Source organism: Cervus canadensis, chromosome 10 (genome assembly GCF_019320065.1).
Source record: "Cervus canadensis isolate Bull #8, Minnesota chromosome 10, ASM1932006v1, whole genome shotgun sequence".
NCBI lineage: Eukaryota > Metazoa > Chordata > Mammalia > Artiodactyla > Cervidae > Cervus > Cervus canadensis.
Window position 1 is genome coordinate 59,859,201 of NC_057395.1, and position 11,115 is coordinate 59,870,315.

At 40.8% G+C, this 11,115-nt stretch overlaps 1 protein-coding gene across 1 annotated transcript; it reads right to left on the reverse strand.

The window, feature by feature from the left end:
* Positions 1–2,494: 2,494 nt before the first annotated feature.
* Positions 2,495–3,829, reverse strand: DEFB121 (defensin beta 121). Its single transcript, XM_043478636.1, has 2 exons — positions 3,775–3,829; positions 2,495–2,622 (listed from the first exon to the last, which is right to left on the reverse strand). Exons 1-2 carry the CDS (start codon positions 3,827–3,829, stop codon positions 2,495–2,497), a joined length of 183 nt encoding a protein of 60 aa, XP_043334571.1.
* Positions 3,830–11,115: the final 7,286 nt, after the last annotated feature.

The following is an 11,115-nucleotide window of genomic DNA, read 5'->3' on the forward strand; positions in this document are numbered from 1 at the left end:
AGGTATGAGAACATCTTTGTATAGTGTTATAAATGGTCCAGAAGAGAAGGGGGGATGAAGAGAAGAATTGAAAATGAAATCCTTGAGTAGGGAAGGAAAAGAGGAATATGGACAAGTGGAGGGGTTGGTTTCTCAGGAGCAGGCAAAACTGTTCTATCCAAAAGGAAGACAGGAGTTATAGAACTGAATGAAAGAATAGGTAGATCTAGTCAAGAAAAGTGGAGAAGGAAATGGCAACCCACTCCAGTATTCTTGCCTAGAGACGCCTGTGGACAGAGGAGCCTGGTGGGCTGCTGTCCATAGGGTCGCACAGAGTCGGACACGACGGAAGTGACTTAGCATGCATGCATGCATGCATTGGAGAAGGAAATGGCAACCCACTCCAGTGTTCTTGCCTGGAGAATCCCAGGGACAGAGGAGCCTGGTGGGCTGCCATCCATGGGGTCGCACAGAGTCAGACACAACTGAAGCGACTTAGCAGCAGCAGCAGCAGCAGTCAAGAGAAGATGAAAGAGTTGTTGAGGAAGTAGTAAAAAAATTGAGGAGAGAGAAAACAATCATGGAATAGTGATTTCAGAGAGTGAGAAGCCAAGCTTCCTAGAAGAAAAGAATAAATTAGGTGTAGGAGAATTGAATGCTATTTGAGGTTTGAGGCCCTGAATTTCCTATGAAATCACTGAGGCCAGGTAGATAATTTTCTCCAAAAATAACCAGCTGATAAAACATACATATGGAGAAGCCAAGCAAGTGGTTGCATTCTGTCAGACTGGGACTATTTCAAGCAGCGTGGAACATGGGTATTGAGACTGTCTGCAAAAGAACTGCTACAGGGCTAGATCATTATCTCCAACCTGAGCACAGAGGGAAGTGAAATCAGGAGGTTCAGATGATTAGTGAAATCGTAGTGAGGTTAAGGGCTTCATTTCAATTTTAAGACTGATTCATTCTGGCAAGTAGGAGTTGGCACAAACTGGAGAAGGCAGATCTTAATTTTTAACAGGCAGGCTATTTCTATGCAGAGTCTAAGAGCAGAAAATTAAGGAGTCAGATCAATCTAGATTCAACTTGTATTTATTGGAATCAAGTGTGTGTTAGACTCTGCACTAGGCACTTTCCTGTTATTTTATTTAATCCTCATAATAACCCTGTGCTTTGGGTAAGATAAATGCTTGTTTTATAGATGAGAAAATAAAGCAGAGAGGATCGAATGGTTTGCCCAGAAGCATCTGATAAGGATTTGAAGCCAGACCTTCTGATCCTGAATCCAATGCTCATCCTTTGACAACAGCAGTAATACTTAGACTCTAGGGTTAGAGATAATCATCAAATAGGCAGGCTGGAGATGACTGAATCAAGCCATAAGGCTGAGACCAGATTCAGTGTTCTCATATAATGGGACTGAATAGTGGACAGGTAACTCTGAATAGAACTTTCCAACTCAGGATAAAGAATCAGTTCTTTCTGACTAGTCAGATAAGTAGCAATGGGTTGGGACTACCTGGACCATGACCCGAATCATGGAGCTGGAGGCAAGAAAATCCCTGTTGTCTCAGGTCTGACTCAGTTCTGGAAAAGGACTGGCCAGAAGTTCAGTAGCAAGTAGTGCCAACCAGGGAGAAAAGGAAGGAAAGAGATGGAGCGGGAATCCACATGCGGCCCCATATCAAATCTCTCCAGGGTGAATGACATAATCCTGGAGTCCCAAACAGGACAGAACTGCAAGTATTATCAAGGGAGAGTTGAAGCCCTTGGCATGAAAATACAGAAAGAGAACTGGCAGGCTAAGAATGGGTTCTTATGTTCTTTGCAGATCCTAACTTGCCTCCTTGACTTCACCTAAAATACCTGAGGCTGAGCCCCCAGCCTCTCTCTGCTTTATATCTCTAGACTCTAAAGCTACACTGTCATAAATAAATAAATAAATAAAAATAAAACTACGCTGTCCCATACAATAACCACTAGCCATAGTTGGCTATATACACTGAAGTATAGATTAAATTAAAAATTCATTTCCTCAGTCACACTAGCCACATTTCAATTGCTTAATAGCCATACATGGCTAGCAGTTACCATATTGGACAACACAAATAAGAAACCATCCTTTTGATGCAGAAAATTCTATTGACAGTGTTGGTCTAGAAAACAAGAACCAGACAGTAGAATGAACATTCCTTATTTACATCATGTGGGACCAGCCATGAGCCAGCAGGCCGAGAGATGTGTGGAAGACTGAAATTATTACCAACACCTGTTCTCCACAATACCCATATGCACCTTACTCCACTCCTTATTTCTAAATATAATATATATAAATTATATATAATATAATATATTTAACATTTCTAAATATAACTGAATAGAACTCTCAGACACAAAAAGTACAGGCAAGAATGATTTACCAGAACCATAGGGTCCAATGATGTTAGACTCAAGTTTGGATAAGGTGTGTCAGACCACGGAAATTTATCTCAATCTTCCAGCTATGTTTGAAGATTCAGTTTCTGACAGGCACGTGCTTGGGAGACACACAGCACATACCATAATTCTTGCACATTATATAGAACACTTCATTCTGTTCACACGTTTCTCTGCATCTTCCCAACATATTCCAACACTTCATGGCTGAAATTAAAAGGAAAAGGAGAGGGGTGGATCAGTCTAGAAATAAGCAGCAGGCTGGGGAAGGGGGAGGCCAAAGCCCAACAGAAAAGACAGTTATAGGGAAATAAGGAGACATGTGAAGAAAAAGCCCTCATAAGGCATCCTCCAGGTTTAAGAGAGATTAGAGTCACTCCCTTTTCTTTTTTCTCATTTGTGTCCCCAGTCACAGTTCCAAAATTCTCCCCACTCAGTGACCTGGGATCTACTTGGCCATTTCCCCACCCCAGCCAGCTCCCTTTGGGGAGGCAAGAGGGCCCCCGTTTCCAGGGTTTCATCTCTCCCATATTATAAGGTACCCAGGTAGGGTTTCATCTCCCCCCATTATAAGGTACGCAGGTGCCCAGAACATGACTGAAGTGACCGAGCATGCATGCACACAGGTGCCCAGGTGTCAATTAACCATCTTTTCCCTTCACTTTTGGGTACCCTCTCTGACCATATCAACGAAAAGGGATGGGAATCTGAAATACATCCATCAGGACATCTGCAAGTCTTCTTTGTTGTTGTTCATCCTCTCAGTCGTGTCTGACTCTTTGCGACCCCATGGACTGCAGCACGCCATCTGTAAGACTCTTTTTCACAACATTCCAGAGCTTTTCACTGGTCTTAACAGGTCAAGATTAGAATTAGAAACAGCTTTCTGGTACAACCTAAAGTAACCCGGATAAATTGAGGATGCCTGAGAGAGTAGAATCAGAATCCTCAAACAATCAGAAATCAAGGAACCGTTTTCATAGAGGCAACAATAGATCAAAACTCAAATTATCCCAAGGAATGTTTTTGGAAAAACTCCCATTTCCTCCATACTCTGTATCCAAGTCTCTCCCCTCCAAGTACCCACCCTGTCTTCACCATCATCATGTTCAACTTCTCCAGAGCCAACCATAGAGAAGGTCAGAGTGGTCAACTAACACCACTGAAAAATCAGCACCAGGGAACTCAAACTTCCCCTTTGAGTTTGAGAGATATCCTAGATATGGTTAGAGAGATATCCAAAGGCCATTCTCCCTGCCCAAGGCCATTCTCCCAGCCCAAACTATTAGAGCCACCGAAATTCCCTAAATATGCAGCAGGTTCCCTGACCCACTCTCTCTCGGGAAAGATCCTGGTTACCTGGGGTGACCTGGGCCAGGAGCAGAGTAACGGTCAAAATCAGAAGGAACTTCATGAATTATGGATGGAGATAGGAGGCTTCTAGGCTGGCAAGACAGTCAGAGGACTCCATGCTGAGCAGTCCAGACTGGTATTTATTGCCCCAATGAGCATGGCAGAGCCATGATCAGTGAACCAGAAAGGGAACAGTCATTTAAGATTAGACAGACAGATAAGTAATCAACCACAGTGGTAGAATGGCTGTTGGATACGCCACCTTCTTGCACTCTTCCAGCCATACATATATATATATATTTGTCCCACCACTTCCACCCCCAGAGTTTGGCAATCACCATTCCGTTCTCTGTTTCTATGAGTTGGACTTTTTAAAAAATTTGTTAGATTCTACAAAGAAGTTATATCATGCAGTATTTGTCTTTTTGTGTCTTGTTCCCCAAATCTTTTGTTGAGGTAACTTTTTCATTACATTATATACATTTTACATGTATTTTAACTTCTGTATACACTACAAGATGCTTACTAGTACTACTGGAAAAACCATAGCTTTGACTATATGGACATTTGTGGTAAAGTGATGCTCTGCTTTTTAGTACACTGTTTAGATTTGTCATAGCTTTCCTTCCAAGGAGCAAGTGTCTTTTAATTTCGTGGCTGCAATCATTGTCCGCGGTGATTTTGTAGCCCAGGAAAATAAAATCTGTCTCTGTGGCTTCCACTTTTTCCCCTTCTATTTGCCATGAAATAATGGGAAGGATGCCATGATCTTAGGTTTTTTAATGTTGAGTTTTAAGCCAGCTTTTTCACTCTCCTCTTTCACCCTCATCAAGAGGCTCTTTAGTTCCTCTTCACTTTCTGCCATTAGAGTGGTATCATCTGCACATCTGAGGTTGTTGATGTTTTCTCCTGGCAATCTTGATTCAAGTTTGTGATTTCACATGATTATGAGGGTAAAAATAAATAAATCAGTAAAATAAATAGGAAAAGGCTTTGTATAAGACCAATGATGACAAATTCGTCATCATAATTGACCCAACCCTTGGCAGCAGAGGAATGAAAAAGGAAAAGGTGCTCTATTTACAAGGGGCTTACTTCTAAGGATTAGTAGTGAGGAAATTAGCTCTGAAACTCATTTCCTCTCCTTCTAGAAAGGACTGTAGAAAAGAAACCTGAGGTGCCATTTGAGTTACAAGACCAAGGGGCACAACTTCCTCCTTTCTTGAGAAAGGAAATGTTTCCAGTTAGAAGAGTAGGACACTCAGCTGAGAGTCTTGAAGGACTGGAGACTGAGAAGTAGGGAAACTCACAGGGGCACCATTCTTACAGAAACTTAAAGGACTTCCTTTGTACATCCAAAGACCCCTTAGTGACACAGAGTTTCTCTTACTATTGCACTCTTGTTTTGAGATCACTTCTCCTTCAGTAAAGAACTCCATCATAGCCCTGCATGTTTATTCTTCTGATTGCTGATTAGCAGAATAAGGTCAACTAATGAAGAGATGACCTGAATCCATTATGTGCATTATCTAACAGGTTTTCATCATTAGAGGAGACTCTCATAACAAATCCTTTCCCATCTGGCACAAGGTACTAAAAAACAAAATGCCCTGGTTGCTTCACAAGCTAAAAGGGGATCCTCCCCCACCTGAGCTATATTCATCTCCATCTCTGGGGTATCCAGCATTCTTCAGCTTAGACATCTCCACTTCCTCATTTCTACTGATAGCCAACTATTTTGCCATGACTTTCATTCAAAGCTCTCCAAGAAAAATAATCTGACTGGCTAAAAAGAATCTGATTCTTTAGCTAATAGGCATAAACTATTATAAAAGGACAGAAAACAATAGAACTGCGTCTCTTACTGATATCTACAAATCTGAGCTTTTCTGTATTGTCAAGCATGAAGTCATAGGCACCTGATGAGTGGGTGAATGCCTGTCAGTAAGAAAAGGAGCAAAGAAAACTGTGGAAGCAGAGCAAAAAAGAGAGAGAAATGAATGAAGATTAGAGGTAATCTTTGTGAGAATACGTGCTTTCCAGACAAGATTACAGATTTAGAAAGAAGGAATCCAGAGAATTCCCTGGTGGTCCAGTGGTTAGGACTCTACCAATTCACTGTCGAGGGCCTGAGTTCAATCCCTGGTTGAGTAATTAAAATCTCACAGGCTATACGACAAAGCCAAAAAAAAAAAGAAAAAAGAGTCTATAAATCTATTAATGGTTCATTGAGAAGATTATCTGAGAGTGTGAAAAAGTAGGAGGCATTCAGCAGGAAGGGGTTCACACTGATGAGTGGACTTTGCTGTGAAATGTTCAGGAACTTAAAGTCCCCATACTGAAGGTGTGGTCAGGAACCCAGCCCTGACGCCAACTACATGTGCTTGACCTCTTGAAATAGGCTCCTGCAGTGCTGTGGTCCTTTACTCAACACCAGTTACCTCTTTCTGAGCCTGAAGTGGGTACCACTGCCATCTCTGGCCTACTGCAGGATAGGGTGGTGTCTGAGATTCAGAAAACTCGGCATCTCTTCTCCACCTGACTGTTGACTGTTACTGTAAAAGTGAAAGTCACTCAGTCATGTCCGACTCTTTGCGACCCCATGGACTATACAGTCCATGGAATTCTCCAGGCCAGAATACTGGAGTGGGTAGCCATTCCCTTTTCTAGGGGATTCCCAACCCAGGGATCAAACCCAGTGGTCCAGTGTAAACCAAAGCCTCTCTCATCGGAGAGTGCCTAGCCTAGAAAATGAACTTTCTTATGTTCCCAGGGAATTTATCACATCTTTCCGGGGACCCTTTCACAACTTTCTCAGATTTCAGCCACCAGCCCCTGGTTTTTCCCTGTTTCTATCACTGCATCAAAGGAAAGTAAAATTCTACATTTCATTTCTTTATAGTTTTTAGGAGTGGGAGATATTGGAGGAAAGTGGGGAAAGAAGATGAAACTACCTAGTTCAAATAAGGCTAGGAAATTTGCTGTCTTTTATTACATTCCTACTCTGATTCCTCCTGGTGCTAAATGCAATTAGCAATGGCAAATAGATATACTGGGGTTGTTTTTTTTTTTCAAATTACTTGAAATGATATTTGACAATCTATCACCAATGCCTGTGTGGAGTAATGAAAATAATATGAACTTTGGAGACAGACAAATCTAGGTTCAAATTCTCACTTTGCCACTTATTAGCCATGTGACTTTGAATAAGCCAATTAATGTAGCTGAACCTCATCACTGACCTCAGGAGCTTTGCTGTGAAGATTAAGTGAGGAAATGCCAATAAAGCCCATAGAACAGTACCTGGCATACAGGAAGCCCCCAGTGTTATTTTCTATGAATTTTCAACTTTCTTGATTTCTTGGAGCATTTGACTTGACTTCTTTCCTCCCTGAAGCCCCCTTGGTTCTCCTTCCTTGTCAACATAGTCAATATTCAGTAAAAGGGACAAAAATTTTCAGTGATTCAGAGACCACTATGTTCACCATGCTTTTTAAAATCAAGGTTAGAACTGTTGAAACTTTGGGTCTCAAATCTAAGACCCAGAGCACTTACTCAGAACCCAATCTCAAGGACACGTCTCTCCTCTATGTCTGGAGTGTATACAATGTAACTCTGACTGAGCCTTAGTGAAAGATGATAAGGAAGGTTCCCAGCATTTTATCAGAGAGTGTTTCCAAGCTTATCCCTGTTCCTAGCTCTCCTTGTTCCTCCCAGGATGTCTCCCAGGGTTTCTTATCTTTATTGTTGCCTAAACTTTTCTAAAAGTTGTTCTTTCCCTAAATACTTCATTTCATTGTCTTCTTTCCCAGGAACCAACTAGTGATCTCTTCACAACAGGTCATGTTTTTACCCCTTCTAGAATGTCCTTCTTTAACATCACCCCATCCAAAACTACCCAGGCTATTTAGAGTTTCTTGTAGACTGCAGGCTAAAATGCTAGGGAGTGAAGGGAGAAGAGCTGTCTAAGAGGGTTCCTGTTCTTGAAAAGATTACACCTTCTTTAGGAAAAGGAAAGTAGGCAATTTTCAATGACCTCCATATCCTTTCAAAAACATTCAAGAATAATTTGCCAAATAAATTGAATCTCGCTTAAGTATATACAATATATAGGGTCCTCTGTTGAACCAGAAATACAGAACAGTATAGAATACTGTTCTCTATTATCTAATCTATTAAGATAAACTAGGTTATGATGCAGTAATCAAAAAAAAAATCTTATAAGAACAAAGGTTTAATTTTCACTCATGCTGCGTTTCCATTGCAGGTTTGCTAGGGTCACTTCTCCATATTTTCTCACTCTGGAACCCTGACTGATTAAATAGCCACTCAGTTGTTGCTGATCACCACGGCAGAGGGAAAGAGAGTTCTGGAGGGCCTTGAACAGGCCATTGTACACCCTGACCTAGGAGGTGATGTTCATAACTCACTACCTGTGAGAGTGACATGGCCCCATACAACCACAAGAGGGCCAAGAAGTGAATCCTACCATGAACGTAGAATGCGGAAAGCCAGAAATGTTTGATGAAAAGCTTTAATGACCTTCAAATATATCCTCACTGTAGTCAGGCAGAACTGCTACATGACTAGAAATGATATAAAGTAACCTGTGCTGAGTCAAATCAAAAAACACATCATGGTAGGACAGAACATGGAGACAATCAAGAAAGGACAGAATTTTAGGGAAGTCTTCATGAAACTCTTTAAGTCTTGAAGGAAGATAGATTTCAGAGAAATGGTGAAGAAGAAGAGAGGCATGAGAGGATACTCCAGATAGGTGAGTTATGTAAACAGGAATGGTGGCTTGTAAGCCATTTGGAGACAATTAAAATACTTCATGGCTATCGCCAGGAATTCAGGCACCAAATAAATCAGAGAATCGCATAGTGATAAGATTTTAAAATCCTTGAGTATAAATCTAAGATACTTAGACTGGGTTCTCAAGGCAAAATCAGGGAATTAAGAGGCTAAGAAGGTAGGGCTCTGGTCCCTTCCTTCTCAATTCTTGCTTTAAGCTGAGCAGATTCATTCCAATCTGTTTGATACCTTGAGTTCCTAGTTTTTGTCTTTGAAAAGTTTTCTGCTAGTTGCTAAGAGAGTAAATCTTAAAAGTCATCATCAAAATGTACAGGGAAATATCTCTGATGAATATAGATACAAAAATCTCAACAAAATATTGGCAAACTGAATTCAACAATATATAAAAAGGATCGTGCACCATGATAAAGTGGAATTTATTCCAGGGATGCAGGGATGGTTCAAAAGCCAAAATTCAATCAATGTGACATACCACATTAACAAAACAAGGAATAAAATCACATGATCATCTCAATAGACACAGAAAAATCATTTGACACAATTCAACATCCATTCATGATAAAAACTCTCATCAAATTTGGTATAGATGGGGACTTCCCTGGTGGTCCATTGGTTAAGAATCTACCTGCCAATGCAGGGGACGTGGGTTCAGTTCTTGCACCAGGACCTAGGATCCCACATGCCACAGAGCAACTAAGCCTAAGGGCTACAACTATTGAGCGCTTGAGCTGCAGCTACTGAAGCCTTCACAACTTAGAGCCTATGCTCTGCAACAAGAGAAGCCACTGCAACTGGAAGCCCATGCACTACAATTAGGTGTTTTAAGGGTATTTTCTCTTTCATAGCCCACAAATACATTTCTAAACAATTTGCCAAAATGATTTTATCAATTCATATTTCTATCAACCCTGCAAGGAGAGTTGCTGTACCTTCTCACCAAACTTGACATTATCTCTGATTATACATTTTTAATAAATTGCTTTCCTTTAAATCAGCCAAAATTTATTTATTTGTTGGTTGGTTGGTTGGTTGAGACTCAGAACCACGTTTGATGCCAAAGGGGAGGCATAAAGATACATGGTCAAGGAAACGTGAGCAGGAAGTATGACAGGAAAGGGAACACCAAAAATAAAAGTCAGTTTGTGTAAATAAAGTCTCAGAAAATGTGGGTACAGAGTCTCAGAGTGACAATACGGGAGCAAAGACACAAGAGAAATGATTGGAGAAGACATGAAAAGGTAAAGGGAAAGTAAAAATGGAACCGTTTTATATAGAAGCTTACAAAATGATAAAATTTTAAAACACTCAGAGTAACAAATTTAAAGTACCTAAAAATTTTATTTGAAATTCATTTGTTATGTATAAGTGTAAACCATTTATGGGATGTTGTTGTTGTTTGGTTGTTGCTGTTTGGTTGCTGTTTTCTGACTCTTTGCGACCCCATGGACGGCAGCACACCAGGATTCCCAGTCCTTCACTATCTCTCAGAGTTTGCTCAGACTCATGTCCATTGAGTCAGTGATGCCATCCAGCCATCTCATCCTCTGTTGTGCTCTTCTCCTCCTGATCTTTCCCAGCATCAGGGTCTTTTCCAAAGAGTTGGCTCTTCATATCAGGCAGCCAAAGTGTTGGAGCTTCAGCTTCAGGATCAGCCCTTCTAGTGAATATTCAGAATTAATTTCCTTTAAGATTGACTGGTTTGATCTCTCAAGAGTCTTCTCAAGCACCACAATTTGAAATCATCAATTCTTCAACGCTCAGTATTCACTATGGTCCAACTCGCGCATCCATACATGACTACCGGAAAACTCATAGCTTTGACTATATGGATCTTTGTCGGCAAAGAGATGTCTGTGCTTTTAATATGCTGTCTAGGTTTGTCAGCTTTTCTTCCAAGAAGAAGGTGTCTTTTTTTTTTGGCCATTTTATTTTTTAAATTGAAGAATAATTGCTTTACAGAATTTTGTGATTTCCTGTCAATCATCAACAAGAATCAGCCATAGGTACACCCATGTCCCCTCCCTCCCAAACCTCCCTCTCATCTCCCTTCTCATCCCCCCTTCTAGATTGTCACAGAGCCCCTGTTTGAGTTCCCTGAGTCATATAGCAAATTTCCACTGGCTATCTATTTTACAAATGGTATTGTAAGTTTCCATATTACTCTCTCCATACATCTCATCTTCTCCCTACTCCCCTCCCCGCCCCCCATGTCCATAGGTCTGTTCTCTATGTCTGGTTCTCCATTGCTGCCCTGAAAATAAATTCATCAGCACCATCTTTCTAGATTCCATATATATGTGTCGGTATGCAATATTTATATTTCTCTTTCTGACTTACTTCACTCTGTATAATAGGCTCTAGGTTTGTCCACCTCATTAGAACTGACTCAAATGCATTCCTTTTTATGGATGAGTAATATTTCATTGTATATATTTACCACAGCTTCTTTATCCATTCCTGTGTCAGTGGATATCTAGGTAGCTTCCATGTTCTAGCTATTGTAAACAGTGTTGCAGTGAACACTGGGAT

Excerpts from the sequence above, each read along its gene's own strand:
- DEFB121 (XM_043478636.1), bottom strand. The coding sequence starts at position 3,829 with ATGAAGTTCCTTCTGATTTTGACCGTTACTCTGCTCCTGGCCCAGGTC. Across the intron at positions 2,623-3,774 it reads CCTGGCCCAGGTCACCCCAG|CCATGAAGTGTTGGAATATG; the intron begins GTAACCAGGATC and ends TTTTAATTTCAG.